Source organism: Anoplolepis gracilipes, chromosome 2, assembly GCF_047496725.1.
Source record: "Anoplolepis gracilipes chromosome 2, ASM4749672v1, whole genome shotgun sequence".
Classification (NCBI taxonomy): Eukaryota; Metazoa; Arthropoda; class Insecta; order Hymenoptera; family Formicidae; genus Anoplolepis; species Anoplolepis gracilipes.
The window spans coordinates 1,418,981-1,440,546 of NC_132971.1; the positions used below are offsets into that span (position 1 = coordinate 1,418,981).

Sequence of the window (21,566 nt, forward strand, 5' to 3'; positions counted from 1 at the left end):
TAATTTTTATAAATTTTAACAATTCGGAATTTAAATTAAAAAATGCGATAGTATATATGTATATTATTATTTATTATTTCTATTGCAAAATATATAGCATATCGTACAAGGATATTTTTTTCTTTTTTGATGATAATGCCCTTATATATATTTCAAGTTGTCACATATTACAATCAAATTGACTTAAAATTTTCTTCCAGCGTATTATCCAAACCAATGATTGCCCATACAGTCTCTATTCCATTCCGTTTGACATACCCAGCACCAGTTATAACCACATCCTGCTCTTGTACACACTATATGCATGCAGCCTCCTGTAAGTAAATACATAAAAAATTTGCAATATATTTAAAACAAATCTTAAGAATACATATTTATATATTTTTTTAAACAATGTTTTAATTGTATTCCGACATATTAAGGTAAATTTATTAAATAAGACTTGTATCCACAAAGTCTAGTTATGTATTTCAATAAAAAGTTAGTTCGGACATACCGGCTCTTTCAATAGGGGTTCTGCATTTTGGACAAGGTTTCGTAGATATTTGTATCGTTTTTTTACTAGCTTCGTCCCATTTAGCCTAAAAAAAAAAAAAAAATGCAAGTATTAAACTGATTAAAAAAAAATGAATTGTGGTTTTGATGTACAAACTTAAACTAACTTGATTAGCTTTGAGAGGATCCACTGAATAATGTTTAGAAGAAAAAACACTTGTAGATGCGTCTGACATTTGCGACTCGCATTCTCCTACATGATATCCTTGTAAACAGAGTCTACAAAAAACATACTGAAAAAAAAATGATTAGATTAAATTAAAAAATTATAATGATGAGCTAATTGTCAAATATGATACATCAATAAGAATCATACAATTAATACTCAAAATAAACCATAAATAAAATAAACTGCAGTTTCAAAATAATGAGATATTGATAATTAAAGATAAAGAAGTTATTTAATATTACAATTATGAGAGAGAGAGAGAGAAAGAATATAAATAAAATCTTGATTTATACAAGAAATTATAATCATAGAAAGGAATGCATTATACTTCTAATACTGAGATATTTTTACAAAAAAAAATTCTTTACTACATAAAGAGAGTTGCTTACACCACATCCACCAATGCACTGGATTCTGCGACACTCCTTATCATCTTCCATGGAAGGTATAATGCCCATTCCACAATCTGGTCTTGGACACAAAAGACCACCAACGCGTAAAACATATTCTTCTGTACCAAATTTCTGATATCTTTCATACTGTAACATAAAAAATACATCATAATTGAGAAATTGAAATCAAGTTGAAATATAAAAATAGTTTATCGTTACAGACCTGTTCCATGCCAAGAAGATGAAAATGATGCACTTCATGAATAAAAGAATTAGGACATCCAGCGGGACATGGTACAGTGTAATATTCCTCGTTAAATTCAAATCGCCGCTCGTGTAAACGTACTGTGCAGTATTCGCGAAAGCAGTCGAGGCAAGTTACATGAGCAGCTTCACATGGAAATACTAATACAGTCTCTCTATACAATAGGAACTATAGTAGCATTAATAGGCTTTATAAATCATCTCTCATATGTCATCGTATTGTTAAATACCTGATATCTGTGCATGCCAAACAGGGAATATTCCTTACATTTGGCTTTATGAGATAAAGTGGTACAGCTTCGTCGTTCTCTCCTAGACTAGGATGTTTTGCACATTTAAAATAAAAATATGCATAAGAAACTTGAGACTCTGTCTCTTCTTTAAGTGTGCTTGAGGTTACAGGACAAAAGTCATTCTCGCAGTTTACAGTTATTCTCTTTGATTGCAACACATCTGGCCAGCATTGAGGATCTCTATCGACAGTGACAGCACCACTGCCACATCTCGCACATTTGACTCTTAATTTACCTGCTGTCACATTTTTACACGGCGCTGAACAATACACGTAAAAATGTGCTCGATTTTCTTGCTGCTCTGTCAACAATATAGTCAATAATGTGGCGAAAACGAATTAATCCCTTGCGTTTATTATTTAAATAAATTATTTTTAAATCATTATATAATTAAATCATTATATTAATTATCACCTTCTAAGGATAAATTTTGATCTGATTCATCCAAAGGTAAGTCCATAAGGGTCTCGTTCATAGGTTTACTACCACCACTCTCATTCGACTCGGATATTTCAGATATAGATTCTTCAATAAGATTTGCAATAGTCTTCTTTTTATTAATCATTTTACTTGGTGTTCGTACTGCATGTAAAATACTTTGTTGACCTAAATCACATTCCTGTAATGTTACAATATTATAATTAAATACATGAATATACAAATTTTTATTTGTATGTATACATATATATATATATATATATATATATATATATAAACAAGCTCACCTCTATTATAGTTGAATCATGCAGCTCTTTACCTGCAAATATAATTTTAATGTCTTCTGGTGCTATTCCCATCTGAGGGGCAACAATTTCCTTCAAGTTCTTTATATCCCATTTCGGATCTAACTCGACAGAGAGTGTATTCCCTGTATTTGTTTTAATATATATGCTCAGAGAATTGGATATTTTTCGTTTGCCGAATGATAATAATTGCAACATTCTGAAAAATGCGTTTTTCACTAAATTAAACCAGAAGCTCATAACTTGTACAAATTATCAAAAGTTCACTATTGGAAATGAATCGTGTCTGTGAATTTTGAATAATGTCAAAAATTCGATAAAACTTAATTTTTTAGGTTAGTTTATTTGTATTCTCAAAGTTCATATTTTAGAAAGAAGCTGGAAGACACTGAATGTAGAATAGAGTACATTTCGAAAATATAACTGAATTATTGACATGTGTGTTCTCTGACAGATATGTATATGGTCGTTTTTTTTCAATTTTAAACTCGTAACCCAATGTTGATGATATACTTCCTTTTATGTACTAGGATCTCACGTTGTCACGTGTCACGTGACAAGTGTCAAAAAGTGGGAGAGGAAAAATTTAGTTTGGGAGAAAACAGCTGATTGAGGATAGAAGAAAAATTTACAATATAGAAAATCAATCGTAAATGCATTATAATAAAAAAGTAATCGCAAACACAGAACACGTCGCGTTTTTCGCAAGTTTTTGCATAAAATTGTCATTTCATATACATTTTTATTCATTTCTAAAGCGTATAAGTAGCTTTTGGATTATATTGCTACAGATTTATTTTAAGAAATGACGTTCTCATGTACTATAATTCGACATACAGAATGATTCATAACAAGTGTGTCACATACACTCCTCGAAATCGAAAGTTTGTGATAGCAAAAAACGCATATTTTTATTCGATTTTGGACTAACATATACTACATTTGTGACTGAAGCTGATATATTTTATTGTAACCACTGTATATGTGAGCATAAAATTATATTTTATTTTTGATAGATATATATACAATTTATCAATTTATATTTCTGATATTCTTTGAAAGAAATTGTTTATTATCATATATTTTTTTATTTTCTAAGCTTAAAAAAAATTCGAAAATTTAAAAAGAAATTTTTTTATCACGATTGCAATTCACGTAAAGTAATGCAGATTTATTATGAATTACCCTGTATATCAAGAAGAATTACGTTTCCTAGATATATGAGAGCCTCCCAATAATGGCGTCTCCTCGGCCCAAGTCACCACGAACTCCGATCACGAAGAAAGAGGACAAGGAGGAGAGCTTTTGGGATAAAATCGGAACGCTTGGACGAAAAAAACGTATTAAGGAAGGTACCGTCTAACGTTATAATATTCGAGTATATTATATATCTAACAAAATTTATTCACAAACTTCGTACACTGCTGTTCAACGAGACATGTATATCCTTATATGGAGCGAGATGTGTCATTTTATAATGAATCTGTTTATAAACGAATCGAATTGAATGTGCTTGCAAACAATACAATTTCTACTTCAATGCATAGCCTTCTTAAATTGATACTACTATTAAAGATTTAACTGATAAATTGTAATTGAATTTTTCTATTCAATTATTTCAAATATTTGAGATTAAGAAACATTTCAAAATTATGTAACAAGGATGTGATATTTTTAGTACAAGATGTCCAGGAAGAGGGAAAATATGCGATTGATTCACCTGGATATGCTGCTAATCCCGATATGCCACCAGAGGAATATGCTCTTGATGAGAACGAAGAACGTTCCATGATAGAACCAAAATCTTTGGAAGATCCCAAGCTGCAGGAATTGGTATCTGTTTTAATCGAATGGATCAATGATGAATTGGCTGCTCAGCGAATTATTGTAAAGGATATTGTTGAAGATCTTTACGATGGACAAGTGTTGCAAAAACTTTTAGGTATATGAATGTATATAATTTGAAACGTAGAAAGATTCCAGAAGAGTTTGTTTATAAAAGAATAAAAGCAATTGCACCATTTTATAATTAATCTGTTTGTAAACGAATCGAATTGAATGTGCTTGCAAACAATACAATTTCCATTTTAATGCATAGCCTTCTTAAATTGATATTATTATTAGAGGTTTAACTGATATATTGTAATTGAATTTTTTTGTTCAATTATTTCAAATATTGGAGATTAAGAAACACTTCAAAATTATGTAACAAGGATGTGATATTTTTAGTACAAGATGTTCAGGCAGAGGGAAAATATATCTAGGAACGTAATTCTTTGTTTATTTGCAAAAAATTTAGAAAAACTGACTGGAGAGAAACTGGATGTACCCGAAGTAACTCAATCTGAGGAAGGACAGAAGCAAAAGCTCGCTGTTGTCTTGTCAGCTGCTAATCGAGTATTAGGCCGATACCCGCCTTACAAATGGAGCGTCGAATCCGTACATTCGAAGAATATTGTCGCAATTTTGCATTTACTAGTTGGCCTAGCTCGGCTGTTTCGCGCTCCCGTTAGACTGCCAGAAAGAGTTACCGCTCAAGTGGTTGTGGTACGTAAAAAGGATGGCCAGCTCATACACAGAACGGTGAGAGAAGAATTAACGACAACGTACGATGATTTGGGTATGCGTTGCGAACGCGACGCATTCGATACTCTTTTCGACCACGCACCTGATAAATTGGCTGTTGTGAAGAAAGTAAGTTTGTTAATTAATTGTGATTATGTTATGATTTTTGTCATTTTTTTTTCTTTTTGTATTTTTGTAGTTACATTATATTGATTGTTAATCTTCTATTTTTTTTTTATAGTCTTTGGTAACATTCGTAAATAAACACTTGAGCAAAGTACACTTGGAGGTGACTGACCTGGATACTCAATTTCATGACGGTGTCTTTCTAATTCTGCTGCTTGGTCTCTTAGAAGGCTTTTTCGTCCCATTAGGTAGCTTTCATTTGACACCAAAGACCATTGACCAAAAAGTTCATAATGTTTCATTCGCATTTGATATTATGCGAGACATTGGATTACCGAAGCCCAAAGCTCGTCCTGAAGGTTTGTAATTTCTAACTGCACATACAGTGAGAAAAATTTCTTTTAATATCTTTCTGATTGTTAAATTTTTTAAATTATTTCTTTTACAGATATCGTAAATTTGGATTTGAAATCTATCCTTCGTGTATTATACAATCTTTTCACAAAATATAAGGGAATAAATTAATAAAAGATATGTGTATTCGATTTGGTTTTATGCACATACTGTGCCTTATTAAGGCTAATAACATAATTATGCTAACAATAGCGACGTGACTGCCATTAAAAAGTTATTTGTACCGTGTTTAATTTAGATTTTAATTGTGCTTTTTACATTTCATTACATTTTCTTATTTTCTTTTTACTCCAAAGTTCCAAAGCATCAATACATGTAAATATTCTATATTTGTTTTAAACGAACAAGCAAAAGAATGGAATTATCCAAGTAAAAAGATAAATGTAAGCCGAAACATATACAACTTGTAAATTTTAAATAATTTTAGTAATTTTAAACGTGCTTTTTATATGTATACATGTATAATATATTTTATAAATAATATTTATTTACCATAATTTTTAACTCTATATCAAGATGTTTTGTATAAACATGTGAATATATTTTTATTAATAAATATTTTAACTACAAACTATATACATATTTTCTTTTATATGCAAGTCAATTCTGCTTATAAAATATGTGAAAGAACAGCTGCATGAACAGCTGATCAATCTTTACAATAAATTGTATTTTTTATCATATAGAAGATGGAAAGAGAATAGTAAAAGATTAAAGTATATAAAAACTATTATAAACTAGAGAATAACTTGGAAGGAAACAAATTGAAAATATGACTAAAATAGATTTGAATTTAATGTGTGAATGTAACGTGAGTGTTGACTGCTTATGGAATTGTGTCAACACGATCGTACCTGCCGCCGTCGCTTTAAAATGATCGATCGGGCACGTACGTGACAGCTGTCTATCTATTGTCTTACATTTTTCGACGAAAGTGATTGTGCACGAGACGTGTAATTTGATATAGATCATTGAATATCGCCTGATACTGTAAATAAATATGTAAAGTTGCATATCGATAATGCACGCCAACATAGAAATACTTTTTGAATCTCGTACCTTTTTTTTTCTTGTTATCGATTACTCGCATCATGTTTCACTTCAATCTTTTTCTATAATTTATATAAATATATATAAACGGAGATTAAAAGATACAATAAAATTATGATATCAAATATAATATAGAAATATAATATCAAAAGTTATTTATGTTTTTAGATTATATTTTTTAATTATGTAACACACATGTTCTTTTTTTACTACAGTAATATGTATAAATATTTAATTTTCCGCGGGATTTTAATTTGGCGCTAGTAATTATGACATTAATCAATGTTTTATAATGAATCTTTTAAAACTTGTAATTATAGAATGTAAAGGAAGAATAGTAATTATGACATTAATCTAAGAAGTTAATAGTAATTATGACATCAATCTATGTTTTATAATGAATCTTTTAAAACTTGTAAAATATAAAAAAAAGAATATGATAAATACATTCAGCAGTCCTATTTCAAATCTTCAGTTGCATAGCGCAATTAATATATGTATTCTTTATTTATTAAATTTGATTTTTCACTATTTCTGTCAACATAATTTTACTTAGTTTCGACAGTTGCGAAAGTTTGCTCGCTAAGCAAAACAGTAACAGACAGCACAAAAGTGTGCTTGATATATAACTTCTTGCTTACGAAAAAAGTAGTATCCGAAAGTCGCTGATGAGAGTCCAAGATGCAATTTCGCGGGATACGCTTCGGAGACACGCGATGTCGCGACACGATGTTCGTCTCCTCGGTGTCTTCAGTCTTCTCTTGACTCTCCGCCCCGACGATTGCCCGACCACAGGAAAGACGACGGTGTCGCGAGCGAATTTGCTGGCACATGATTAAGTCGCCCCGAGCTCGTCGCGTGTCTCACAAGGAAAGGTATGGAAGTGTCCTCCTCCGATTTCAAATGTGTTTTGAATATGTTGTAGTTAGAGTTGGGAAAGTTACTTTATAAAAGTAACTCGTTACTATAATTTTAAAAAATAACTCGTTACTAAATGTAAATAAAATGATTTTTTCTTATTATTAATTTACTTTCAATAGATTTGTAAATATGGTCAAAATCCCGTTCTTCACGTCTCTTTAATTTTTTTTATTTTAAAGTTTTAACACGATACGATAATTTTTATAATGTCAAATTCTTGACTAATCATTAAATTATCTGTCTACTTAAATGTTTTTTTACAAAGTAGAAAGATTCTAGAAAGAGATTCCAGTAATTTCTATGTGATACTGCATTTTAACACTCTTATCAATCTCTTTTGAAAATGTCATAATTTTCGAAATCCCCCCTTCCCCCTTCAATTTAAAAAGAATCTAATTATGCAATTTTAAAGTACATTAAAAACCATAAAACTTTTATTGAAAACTATTTTTTTATATCTCTTACCGGTTCGACGGTATTTGCTCAGAAATTTGAAAACCGATTTTCTCAGGAGGGTGTTTCAAAAAATACGTGTCTCCTATTTTGACCTACAGACTACAACATATTCAAATCGCATTAAAATCGGAGGGGGTCACTTCCATACCTTTTCTTTGTCAGATACGTTTTAATCTCTCCCTCGATTTTACCTCTTGATTGACGTCCCATATAACTGCAGGTGTTTTTTTTTTCTTCCTTAAAGAAGTGTTCTTCCACCTTTGCCGAACAAATACAATTTTTGATTCGCATATTTGATTTTTTAAATTATTGTTGTCTCGTCGTGTGTGACGGGATTCCTGGAAACGAAATGACAATTGGCGATCCGTCAGATCAGTCGGAATTGGGAAAATCTTCCGATAATGTTGAAATCAACGTCGATATCGAGATCGCACGTAAAACTAGTATATTCACGCTCTATGCAAAGATATTTCGGCTTCTTCTTACGACGCAGATACCGAATTTCAACCTTCTCAGCGACGAGCAACGTGACAGGGAACTCGAAAAGTTGATATTGCCAAGCAATGAAGAGTGGCGTCATCGAGTTTATCACAGTCTCGTCGAGTTGCAAAGAGAAAAGGATGCTGAAACCGAGGATAAAAGGTAAGTTTGGAAATATCAATGATATTATTTTTCATAATGCATGTGAAATCGTGTGTTAATATAAATCTAAATAGAGATGTTTAGGCCAGTAGTGTAAATTTGATTACTTTGGGTAATTATGCACCTAATTATCAATAATTTTGGTGAATTTAATAAAGTTTTATGATTTTTATTCAATTTATCACATTTACCGATAATTATAAATAATCTCTGGTTTCAATTAATAAAGAGAATATAAGTTTGTAATATATATTTATTATTATAACTTTATAAAAAATATAAAAGTGTGTTTGTATAATAAGAAAAAATATAATTATAAATACATATTATATAATATATACTATTTATATCATAAATAACTGTATACACACTTTATAATTTATTTTACTCTTACAATTTATATTAAAATTTTTATTTATTATTTATATACTCTCTCTCTCTCTCTCTCTCTCTCTCTCTCTCTCTCTCTCTCTCTCTCTCTCTCTCTTCTCTTCCTATTATATATATATATATATATATATATATATATATATATATATATATAACTTTTATCATTTTTTCTAAGGAATTCTGATATCAAATTACCGGTAAAATAATTATATTGATGAAATTTATTACACTATTTGTATTATTAATTATGTAAAAATATATATCAACATAATAATCAATTAATAAAACTTTCAATAACAAATATACATTATTAAGTATGTGAAAGAAATATAAAATAGATAAGAATATGGTTATAATATTACGATATAAAAAAATAATTAATTGTGAAGCGGATCGCAATTACTTTGGGACAAATGAATATTTCTCTTGATCCACGAATTTGCAGACTTCTCGTGTGTTATATACTTCGCTCGATGACATTAAGGATGCGCATAATCCATATTTAATAATTAATTCTACGTATAATGTCTCCGCGATTCTTTCACTTTATATTCGCGTCTGAGTCGCGAATGTATTTTGGAAAAATGAACATCCCCCGCATTAGCCTCGAAATGACGGTTACCCCGTAAAATGTTTAGAAGCATATTGTAATCCTATTAAAACGCTGTACAATAAGAGTTTTAATTTGCTAGAAAATCATACGCGAATTTTTTTTCGAGGGAGGAGGATTCTAAGCAACATATGAGCCAGAAGAATTCGCAGGATTGGGAATGGTGTCCCAGGGAGATAGGACATCTTCCTAAGGGAAGGAGAGACGAAAGTCAGAACATTATTGCTTCCTTGAAGGCTATCTCGGGAACCGATGGTTCGATGACGGAAGCTTGCGTGGAGCCAGGTTGGCGTGTCAACGATATCGTACTAGCCGCCAAGGTTCTCCAAAATGTGCGACCCTCTCCGAGTTATGCCAACGAAGCTGAAATGAGACGCGTCTTCGGTTTAGTATACGACGTTCTGAGATGTGAGATATAGAGTTTTTGACAGGGATGAGAAAGTTAATTTTAGAAAGTAACTATTCGTTATTTTTTTAATGTTAAAACAAGATCAAAAATTAAATAAAAAATCTACTTATGTGATATATTTTATCTAAAAAATTAATAATTATAATATTAATAAAATATCAATAAATTTTTTTTAATTTCTTATTTTAAATTTGTAAAACCATAAATAACAAGAAAAAATTTTTAAAACACTCAAAGTATAAATAAAAAAATTTTGGTTTGCATTAAATTTATAACTATAGTCAAATACACGATATATTTTTTGTATTCTCATAATTATGATCCGTATTCAGAACGCGCTTAGAAAGATGTTTGCGCGTTCTAAGGACCTATAAGAATATCTGATAATTGAAGATTGAATATAGGAAAATAGAAAATATATGTCATAAATAGGTTCCATATATAAAAAGTAACGATAAAAGTAACTCTTAAATTCGTTACTAAAAAAAATGTAACTGTTACTTCTCAACTCTGGTTTTCGAATATATACATAAACGTAGATGAAAAGAGTTTCTCTCTTCTCGAATAAAAATCTTTCTATTCAAGATCGAAGAATGCTTCTTCCATCTAATCATCTGTGTACATCCTCATGATATCCCCTACGAAGCAAATACGTCTATAAGAGATCAAATAGCTTCATAATAATTTCGTAATATATACGCAATATCCCGACTATGTACGTTGCAAACTTTACAGACAAGAACATTTTAAACCGTGCTCTCGAAAACGGTGGATTTTGGTACGAAAATTCCGCTCTGAAGCAACGAGAGAGGGTGGTCTGGTTATTGTTGTACGATATGCAAGGAAGAAAATTTGCACGCCGACGAGACGGAAACGCACTTGAGACTCGAAACAGGCTGTTTAAGGTTCTATATTCATTCGGCAATAACACTTATTCCGTTCTCATTATTGAAGAATTCAGTCTACTCTAGCGGCATAAAAAATTGATAATTTTTAAGAATTTTTTTAAAAATATTATAGGAACTTATTTTTAGAATTTATTTTTTATCGCGTTTTATATATATTTTTATTGATGTTTAAACAGTATTTTTAAACCTATCCTAAACTGTTTACTTGTATATTTATTTTTTTTTTAATTCAATAAGAATCTCTGCTCGTTAATGTGTTAAAAAATTGTACAGTTCGATAGTGTGACATATTATTTTTCTTGCAATTGTCTGAAATAAAAAAATTCGATCTAATTTTATTATGTAAGATATTTATGGAATATTAAACGTGATTTTATTAGAAAATATTGAAAAATAACAAAGTAGTGTCATTTTAAATTTAGATATTTCAATTTTGTTGAAATTTAGTCATTTTTTTAAATCAGGAAAATATTAATTATTAATTTTTTAATTCCAGTTAAATTATATATGTCAATTAGGTTTAGTATCTTCAAAAAAATGTTCCTTTTCATTAAAAAAAAAAAAAAATTGAAATTATTTGGTTTATTATTTCTCAAGATATCCGTCACACTAACTTTGAAAATAGTGTTTTGAAAAAAACGCGTTTTAAATTTTGAAGGCCACGCTATTCTTTTCAAAGTCTTATAACTCCTAATTTTATAATTCAATTTTGAGAATTTTCCAATAAAATTCGAAAAATATATTCTCCAAACATCATACTTTGAGAAAATTTAAAAAATCGATTTTTCATCTTCTAAAGTAGACTGGGCTCTTAAATCCTTTGTGCTCTTGATAGTTTTGTCGTCTCTTGTACTTTTAGTATAATAAAAATAATCGTCTACATTTATTTTAAAGACTTTATTTTAATTTAAGATAATAATTTCGTATTATAACATTCCTAATAACAAAGTTAATTTTCTAATGCATGAAAAAAAAGAATGCAAAGGATCTTCAATGAAAAAGAGACTGTCATAGTTGCAACAGTTCTATCTATGCTTTTTCAGACTTTTAGACTAAAAGATATCGAGGACGCTCTTTTGAATGCAAAGACTCATCTGGCAGCAAGCATCTCGCGTCTCCGTATCGGCGGTTCGGCCCTCAATCTTGGTTATTTCTAATTTTCAATTTGCACAAATTTACTTCTCTCGTATAACGTAGCAAGATTGTTTGCATTAATCCTTCTCCATATTAATCTACTTATTCAGACGAGCTTCTTCCGACGCACTTGCGTACCGCCGAAGGAATAAACTGGTCCGACAAAGGCGCGATTGCTTCCGGATGGATCAACACCATGATAGTAGCCGATAAGGACGAATTCGTCAAAGATATGTCGCGATTAAATCTCAAACTCTGCGACGATATTAAAACCACAGAGCTCAACGAGACCGATTACATCTTCGATCCAATTTGCCCGAAGATGATCAATTTGCACGATAAGGCGCGAGAGAGACTCGCCGTGTCCGATCTGGTTCGCAATCATAGGTTCATCTTCCTGGTAAATATAATTATTATATTTAACGCCGCTGAAACTTCCATTTGGAAAGTTATCGGTATCAAACGAAAAAATAAACGCAGAGATCTCTGACTTACGATTAATATAGTATATTCGAAGAATAATCTAACAAGATGATTTTCTATACACTCAAAAAAAAATGATCTTGCAATTTTAAGGAAAATTTTCTAGGTGTAAAAAATTAACTGAAACAGATAAATTATTAACAAATACTGTGATACTGCATGTATTTTGCACTTAATCAATTTAAATGACAGAGACAGAATTTATATGTGTACTATTAGTGTAATTTAGACAGAACATTTTTCTGCGATGCCTATCTTTAAGGCTTATATAATTGTCAAGGACAATTATATTTGTGATTAATATTTGGCAATGGGATTTAAATTTTCTAGAGGTATTGCTACAATATTGCTGCTATAAATTCTATACGTGACAAACAATATTCCAATAGATACAAAAAGTAGCGATAAATTTTAATTGAGACATCTATAAATCTATCTACATTAGTAGAATATTTTTTTGAGTGTACATTTCAAAAATATTTGGAAAGAATATTTTTATATGATTTTAAGAATATTATTAGAATCTTATAATATTTTATTTTATTTGTGACTGGAATGTTTATGTATCAAAATATTCTTATAAAGATCTATAAACTTTTCTTTGTAAATTATAGTTTATTTGCTATGCAGTATTTGTTATTTATATCCGTACTTAAATTTTTGTCATTTTGAGAAAATATAAAGCCTGCAAAATACGATTAATAATAAGATTGTGACAACTACTTTTATCAGTTTAATATATCTGATACAATCACCGTACGAAATATTTAATACAGTAAACTAATTTTTTAAAAATCGGAAAAATAAATATGTCTGAATGAATGAAAAAAAATCGTTTGTTTAATGACTATTTAAAATAATGTAATAAATAAAATAAAAAGTTTAATGACTATTTAAAATAAAATAAGAGTCTAAATATGCATTTTATAATCATTGTAACTAAATTAGAATATTTCATAAACATTTGTTAAAATATTCTTTGCACACATATACTCCTTATTCAGCATTTAAAACGGTCTCATTTTGATATGCGGATTCATAAATTATTTTTTTCTTTTATTAGAATATTCAAATAATTTATAGAATATTATTATAATTAAAAGGATAATTATAGGATATTATTTATAGAATTAGGTTTGTATTATCTGGGTATTTTTTAAGGAAAGATCCTTTTGTCTCGGAGCGGCCACGTTGGCACAGGCGATACGCGTCGCGCGTCTTTGCGGTCCCGTGGTTCTCACGCACTCGATCGCTCCCCGTCATACGGGCTACCTGGCGGGACTTCTGGCCGACATCGAGGACGCCGGGAGACTATTGGTCTTCGGAGCTGGGGACCGTCGCTGCGAGTACGAGGCTTACCTCGGGACTCTGGGTGTCACTCTGCAACAATGTCGAGTTTTTTCCGAAAAGTAATTTCCGGAGAAAAAAATATTTTTTTTTTTTACGAATTCAAATCACAATTAGATATGCATCAGAAAGCATATCCTTTCTTTCATCGTTAGATATGTATCGCCACCAGCGTCAATCGAATTGGAAAGAGCGACCGTCGTTCTGGCGACTCCCCCGTGCAGCTACACCGGCATCCGGGACATCGTCGACCTCGCTGTCGCACGTGACGGTGACACTGGCCTGTTGGAATCGTTGACTAGCGACTTGGCGGGTGGGATGAAGCAGCCCCGAGCTCTACTCGCCGAACAATTTTCCACCCTCAAGCACGCGCTGACCAGGCCAAACATACAGTTCCTGATATACGAGGTGCATACAATTTTACCGTCCGAAACTACGGAAATGATTCGACAGGTCGTCGAATACGCCAATCGGATAGCCACGGAGAAGTACATTCGCGAACATCCTGTGAGTCAGACTGCAACATGTGTTTCTCAAAAAATTGCTTTTTCTTATAAATATATAATAGTAATTAAATATTATTTTAATATTAAATTAATAACAGTAATTATATTTAATTAAATATATACTCATTAATATTATTATATTATTATATTTATTATTATTATATATAAATATATGAAATTAAATTTATTTTAATTTAATAAAAATCTAACTATCTGAATAATATCTTGAATCATTTATTGCACAACGATCATCGAAGATCAAGTATCACATATTTCACTTCATGTAAATAATGTTCGTCACTTTTTTTAGCCGAAGAAAAAGCCGAAAGAGGAAAATGGAAAAGGTTCGCAGATAGTTAGACAAGCTGGTAGACAGGAACAATTGGAGGGTCAATCGCAGATGCAACACGAACAAACGATCTCGATCAAGCAGGAGAAAGAGGAGGATGAAACGTCGTTAGTTACGACTGACATTGTCGTAAGATTATTTATAAAAAAAATATATACGCGTACGATTATCGCTGTTATCTTGAAAGTGCATAATTACAGCTCGTTAAGGGTAATATTGTAGTAAAAAAAACATCACCATTAGATCCCGGACAGTGATTTGTTCGAAGTGGGAAGTATCGACGAAATTTACGGTGAGGATAGCGAGCGGACGTTAGATCCGGGCTGCTTCGTCGCAATAATCAAACGAAAGGAGATGATGCAGTTTGATTCGCTTTTCATGATCAAAGTCGCGGAATCGAAGGGACTGTTTGGCGATCCCGACAAGGAGCGAAAGAAAGTCGAGGTAACGCCAGTGGCGAGTCAAATGTCACGAATGAATCGCCGAGGTTTCAAACGTGCCAAGGTATGTACATTCAAATGTTGTCTCACCTTTATATAAGTATAAAATGCGATATGCAAATATTTTGTCAGCTTTCTGTAAAATCAGCTTTTTTAGAGAAGGACTTTGCCTTCTTATCGAATTTTTATAGATCGATTTTCTATAAAAAGTCTAGCTTTTTCCTAAGGTTTAAATGTATGTGCCTAATTTTAGATCACTAATTAATCTGAAGTAAAAAACTTAAAATTCAAACATAATGGTAGTTTTGTTGTTATCTTTATTATAGGAATAGTTTTATTTTAAAAGTATTGTTTTTATATGATTATTGAGAGGTTACTAAAAAAAAGATCCAGAATATATACAAAAATTCTAAAAAATTTTGCAATTTTATAAGTTTTTTTTTAAAGATTTTTCTTGTGACATTTATTATTTTGTAAAAATTATACAAGGGCTGGGTTAAAAAGTTGTATATTTTTTTATAGACACTAAACATTAAGATCTTCTATTATAATAATATGTTATAGTATCAATTTTTTAAATATCAGAACTTATATATAAATTTCACTGGGACATAAGGAGTTAAAATACTAAATTGCAATGACTGTAACGAGTTTAATTTGTCCCTCGACAAACAGATCGAGATAGATCGCCTAGCGGCGCCCACGCACTCCTCGCTATCGCGGGCTGCGAGCAAACATGGTGAACCGTGTCCTCGTCACAGCCGATACGTCGTGCGAGGTGAACAGTTATTGTCGACGCAAGTGCGTGAGACACGAAGACGGGACGCGCGCCGATGGTGGCGGGACGCGATGACGTTTCTCGTTCGTTCGGAAGAATCCCACGAGTTTCGCGCAACGCGCTCGGATCCGTTCACCCAGAAGCCGCTGTATCCCTTTCACGTGAAGAGGATTGCGTTAGCGAAACGATGTCGACGTAGTCAAAGCAGCCTCGTGGTTGATTCCGCTCAGAGTCTGATCTAATGCGTACACTGAAAAAAAAATAATATTGAATCAACAACGTCATCGTAGGTGAAATTTATTTTATTAATTCAACAACATCTCTAATCAAATTAATATGCCATGTATTAATTTGATTAATAATTAGTTGTTGAATTAATAAAATAAATTTCCACTATGATTATATGTTGTTGATTCAACATTATTTTTTTTTCAGCGTAATATTAAATAATTTGGCTCTCAATGCTCGTGCGATTGCGTTCTCGCAATACATGACTCATGTTATTCGATTAATCGATTATTATGCTTTTTATGTATATATGATATTTGATTTGTTAGAATGATTTTACCTAATGTAATCTACGTACATCCGACTTGTATATGAATCGATTATCAAACTATGTTTATCTAGAATATCGTTTTTAGCGTAATTTTTTCGCTTTTGCTTTATTTGTAAGAGAAGAGAAATTTATGAGAATAAAGCTCGTTTATTCTAGAATAAAAAAAAAAATAGAGAAGACCCTCTACTCTTTAATCACGAGCAGGTAACTGGAACGGTTACTGTTGGTTCGATAAATGATAGCACATCTCTGTGCATATATCATTTCCTTCTTCTTCTCATTAGATTCCTCATCTCTCATTACATTCTGTTTTCTTTTTATATCCACCTAAATTTGAATATCTTTATTATAAATTAAAATATCTATTAATTATCAAATTTCTGTTACCTCTTTTTACAACGGATCAAAATGTTTATTTCACGAGCACATAAAATATAGAAATAACAAAAAAAAATTTCTGTAGACTTAAGACTAAGATTTGACATAAAAAAATATAACAACGAAAGTTTTAAATCACAGCTTTTAAATTATTTTTGTGCTAACTGCATTGTATTAACAAGCATTATCCTTGTCGTTAATAAATTAATTTTGTATTAATACGAGTATATTATCGTGCGTTAATTGAAGAATAAATTACTAGTTATATATAGATAATGATTTGATTTTATTATTATGTCAATAATAAATCTAATTATGTTATTTTTCTACATGATTCAAAATGCTTCCTTTTTATTCTTCTAATCTATCTCTTCATACGTCCATTCAATTTCAGATTCAAAAGGTTCAAATCAAAAGCACTATTTAAATCGACACGATTGTCATTTCGCGATTAATCGAATCGCGACGAATGCAATCCATTGAAATTGGGGTTTGTTTTTTACCACGATAATTCAAGCGGCTACTTTAGAAGAGTGGAGACTAGAAATACGATGCGCCAAATCATTTACAAAATAAATTTTTATTCGCGTTATAGATAGTAAAAAATTGATGCAGCTTCTAGGAAAGAGAAGAAATAAACAAAAGTGTGTAAAATAATTGTATCATTATATGTCACCCGAGAATCGATCGATGTATCAAGTTATTGATTCAAAGAGGCCGACATCGGAGCATCTTTTAATTTAACTAAATCGTCGAGAAATCATTTTAACGATATATATCGAGGAAGGAATAATTCCAAGTATGCATTCGATATGGACAAGGCTTGGATTATCGCTTCATCGTTATGGTCTCAAGATGCGATGCAACTTGCTGATGCATCGTTGCAATATTACCAAAGAAGCTGTCGTAGAATCGGTATACAATCTAGACGAAATCTTTATCCTACCTTTTTTGTTACAAACAAACAAATAGGATTTTGGCGAATAAGAGCCAACGCTGATATTAATCGATTTCCTAGGACATAATTTATTCTGCGAAATTAATGAGTGCACAAGGCACGTATTTCTCTTGGTGTATTTTACCAAGATGTTTATTCTCATTTTTGAGAATTTTAAAAACCCCTCCTTACCCCCCTAAAGAGACGTAGGCGAGAAATGAATGAAAGGTTTTAAAAATTCTCAAAAATGAGAATAAACATCTCACTCAAAATAATATTTTGCTAATGTAGATAGATTTCTAGATGTCTCAATTAAAATTTATCGCTACTTTTTGTATCTCTTGGAATATTGTTTGTCACGTATAGAACTTATAGCAGCAATATTTTAGTAATACCTCTAGAAAATTTAGATTCCATTGCCAAATATTGATCACAAATACAATTGTCCTTGATAATTATAAGTCTTAAAGATAGGCATCGCAGAAAAATTTTCTGTCTAAATTACACTAATAGTACGGATATAAATTCTGTCTCTGTCATTTAAATTGATTAAGTGCAAAATATATGCAGTATCACAGTATTTGCTAATAATTTATCTGTTTCAGTTAATTTTTTACATCTAGAAAATTTTTCTTGAAGTTGCAAGATCATTTTTTTGAGTGCTTGATAAAACACACAAAGAAAAATATGTGCCCTGTGCACTCATCAATTTCGCAGAATAAATTATTTCCTGAGGAAATCGATGCATTAATATCCGCGTTGGCTCTTATTCGCCAATTTCTTATTTGTTTATTTATAAATATTAAGAGCCTTATATTTGAAGCATTTTTTTTTTTCTTTCTAATTCGAGCTTTCGTCTTAGAAATACGATCTGTATCGACTCGATAAAGGCCCGACCGATAAATCGACCCTAAACGTGAACGATGCCACGTACGCTCTTAAGACAATGAACTACATACGTCGGATGGAGAACAAAGCCGCGGAATTGTACAGACAGCGGCTTATCAACGGATTCTTACACTTATATGCCGGTCAGGTAGACCTAACAATAAGATTAGGATATCAAAGGAGCAAAGGATCTAAAAATTCCAGAATTGAACTAGAAATATCAGCAGAAAGTAAACGCACGTTGCGTGTTCATAGGAAGCTGTAGCAGTTGGTCTCAAAATGGCCTTGGCCGAGAAGGATACTGTCATCACGGCGTACAGGTGTCACGGTTTCGCCATCGTGTTTGACGTTCCGGCGCGCTCGGTACTCGCGGAACTCATGGGGCGCAAAACCGGCCCTGCCAAGGGCAAGGGCGGCTCGATGCACATGTACGCGCCGCGATTTTACGGCGGCGACGGTATCGTCGGCGGACAGGTAAACGATTATTTTTTTTTATTATTTTTCTGGTTGTTCGCTGGTTCTCTGCTGGGGGGAATCTAGCACCTGATCTTCCGATTAGGTACCGATCGGCACCGGCATGGCCCTGGCCCATAAGTACGACGGTACAGGCGCCGTGGCCATCACGTTGTACGGCGACGGTGCGGCGTCGCAGGGTCAAATCTTCGAGGCCTGGAACATGGCGAAGCTCTGGAATCTACCGGCGGTCTACATCTGTGAGAATAACCGGTACGGTATGGGCACGGCCATACATCGGGCATCCGCGAACACGAAGCTTTATACGCGCGGAGACATCGTACCGGGAATAAGGGTAAGCGCGTTTTATTTCTTTTCTTTTTTCTTTATAATGTATAATATTATTTTATACAGAAGGTAGGCAGCTACAACTGATACAGATCTCTTCTAAAGTTTTATTTTTAATAAAATTGTTCTATATCTAATATCAAGGACTAGTTTACTCTATAGTAGTATGAAACTTTGATGATTTTTAGGATTTTTTTAAGGATATTGACAAAATTGATCTTTTTCACATTTTACATTTTTATTGATGTTTATATAGTATGTCGGTATTTTTAAATTATTGATATTTCGAATATATAAGGCTTCTAATATTTATAAACAGGTAACTATCAACTTGACGAATAAGAGCCATACGCGGATGTTAATGCGTAAATTTCTTTAGAAATTAATTCTTTCCACGAAGATTGAAACGTGCACAGGGCACATATTTTACTTGGTGTATTTTTACCAAGAAATAGATTCTCATTTTTTGAGAATTCTATAATCCTTCTTTACCCCCCTAAAGAGATGTAGACGAGAAAAATACGCCAAGTTGACAGTTGCTTGTTTGTAAATTGTTGATATTTAGTTTTTTTTTTACATATGTATAAAAAAGTCGATCTAGTTTTATTCTCATATTTATACCAAATCTAATTTCATTACAAAAAATTTGAAAACTAACAAAGCAGTCTTATTTTAATTTTGCTATTTATTTTACCTTAAAGGGACAAATTAATTATTAATACTTAAGGAAAATATTAATTATTAATTTGGTAAATTCTATTTAAAGCCCTAGTATTCCCTACGTAATGTTTTTTTATTTTAAAAGATTGAAATTATTCAATCCAGTAGTTTTCAAAATATCTGTCACAATGTTGAAAAAAAAACATGTTCAAATTTTACAAGACTCGCACGTCAGCCTATTTAAAGCTTTATAACTTTGCCAATTTTGCGAATTTTTTTTTAGAAAATCATTCTTTAAACATCATCCTTACAAGAAATATAAATAAAATCGACTTTTTCGTTCCTTTAAAGTAGATTGGGCCTTTAAATTATTAACTTTATCTAATCTAATATTTTTTTCTAATTATTATATTAGTTAATGTAACTAAATATATCTTGTGCGCATAGGTCGACGGAATGAAAGTCGTGGATGTACGAGAAGCCATACGTTTCGCCAGAAATTACGCGCTCAGAAACGGACCAATCGTGATAGAGATGGTGACTTATCGTTACTTCGGACACAGTATGAGCGATCCCGGGTTCTCATATCGCACCAGAGAAGAAATTAAGGCTGTACAAAGTGAGCAAGATCCGATCATGTTGCTTAACAAGCTGGTTGTGGGGAAGGGACTTATGACCGAGAAAGATGTCGAGGTAATTCTTTCAATTATCTACTGGTACTTTCAACGTTGGTTAAAATATCTAGCTTGAAATAATTAAACTGAGAAAAGAGAGCGTTAAATAGCGAGCGAAAGTCATTACATTAGAATTTTAAATTTATTACGATAAAATGACAACTGTCCTTAAATTATGCGTTGCATGCGTGCTAGGGTATACGAGATGCAATGTACAAGAAGGTCGATGAGGAAATGGAGCAAGCCAAGGCCGATCAGTGGCCGGAATTATCGGAAATTGCAACTGATGTTTATGTCAAACCTTTGGAGAAAGTTCGCGGTAAAGTTCCTTGGGAAATGCACTAGGGACAACAATCGTGCATATAAATTTGCCATCGGTGAAAATTACTTGTTAGTCCATGTCCTATCGTGCTCAAAGATTTAAATTACCTTTAAAGTAGAGCAGCATGAATTATGTATATTGGCATCGTGCTTTAGATACAAATGTGTCAAGCGATGCAGTTCTCTTCAAAAGATATCTATGATAACTGTGATAAAATTATCTACAACTATGATGAAATGATAACTATGATAATTATGAAATCGTCTCAAACTGTTTCGTAAGCTGTTGTAAAACAAAGCATCTCTCTTTGATTCTTGGACACATCCAAAAACGTTCAATAAATAATATTAATAGTATCAACGTAATCTATTTTCTTTCAAATTAATATAAAATAAAATTATTT

At 31.8% G+C, this 21,566-nt stretch overlaps 3 protein-coding genes across 6 annotated transcripts; 2 read left to right on the top strand and 1 right to left on the bottom strand.

The window, feature by feature from the left end:
* Window positions 1-53: 53 nt before the first annotated feature.
* On the bottom strand, window positions 54-3,863 carry Park (E3 ubiquitin-protein ligase parkin). Of its 4 annotated transcripts, none has more exons than XM_072887182.1 (9): window positions 3,830-3,863; window positions 2,399-2,615; window positions 2,088-2,292; window positions 1,611-1,974; window positions 1,340-1,535; window positions 1,114-1,263; window positions 663-788; window positions 497-581; window positions 54-314 (listed from the first exon to the last, which is right to left on the bottom strand). In XM_072887182.1, exons 2-9 carry the CDS (start codon window positions 2,612-2,614, stop codon window positions 205-207), a joined length of 1,452 nt encoding a protein of 483 aa, XP_072743283.1. In that variant the 5' UTR covers window position 2,615; window positions 3,830-3,863; the 3' UTR covers window positions 54-204. The 4 variants fall into 4 exon arrangements, with proteins under 4 accessions (XP_072743283.1, XP_072743282.1, XP_072743281.1 ...); XM_072887181.1 differs by lacking the exon at window positions 3,830-3,863 and adding an exon at window positions 2,869-2,968; XM_072887180.1 differs by lacking the exon at window positions 3,830-3,863 and adding an exon at window positions 2,825-2,966.
* On the top strand, window positions 3,054-5,997 carry Parvin (beta-parvin). The gene is made up of 6 exons (XM_072887183.1): window positions 3,054-3,400; window positions 3,633-3,768; window positions 4,095-4,358; window positions 4,716-5,110; window positions 5,223-5,466; window positions 5,556-5,997. Exons 2-6 carry the CDS (start codon window positions 3,654-3,656, stop codon window positions 5,630-5,632), a joined length of 1,095 nt encoding a protein of 364 aa, XP_072743284.1. The 5' UTR covers window positions 3,054-3,400; window positions 3,633-3,653; the 3' UTR covers window positions 5,633-5,997.
* A 1,719-nt stretch (window positions 5,998-7,716) lies between these two features.
* LOC140663194 (uncharacterized) lies at window positions 7,717-21,291 on the top strand. The gene is made up of 14 exons (XM_072887184.1): window positions 7,717-8,590; window positions 9,700-9,998; window positions 10,735-10,904; window positions 11,951-12,053; window positions 12,152-12,441; window positions 13,686-13,933; window positions 14,027-14,378; window positions 14,688-14,855; window positions 14,970-15,230; window positions 18,681-18,854; window positions 18,962-19,180; window positions 19,266-19,514; window positions 20,615-20,860; window positions 21,037-21,291. The coding sequence occupies exons 1-14, from the start codon at window positions 8,298-8,300 to the stop codon at window positions 21,184-21,186; spliced, it is 3,222 nt and encodes a 1,073-aa protein (XP_072743285.1). The 5' UTR covers window positions 7,717-8,297; the 3' UTR covers window positions 21,187-21,291.
* The last annotated feature ends 275 nt before the right edge of the window (window positions 21,292-21,566 follow it).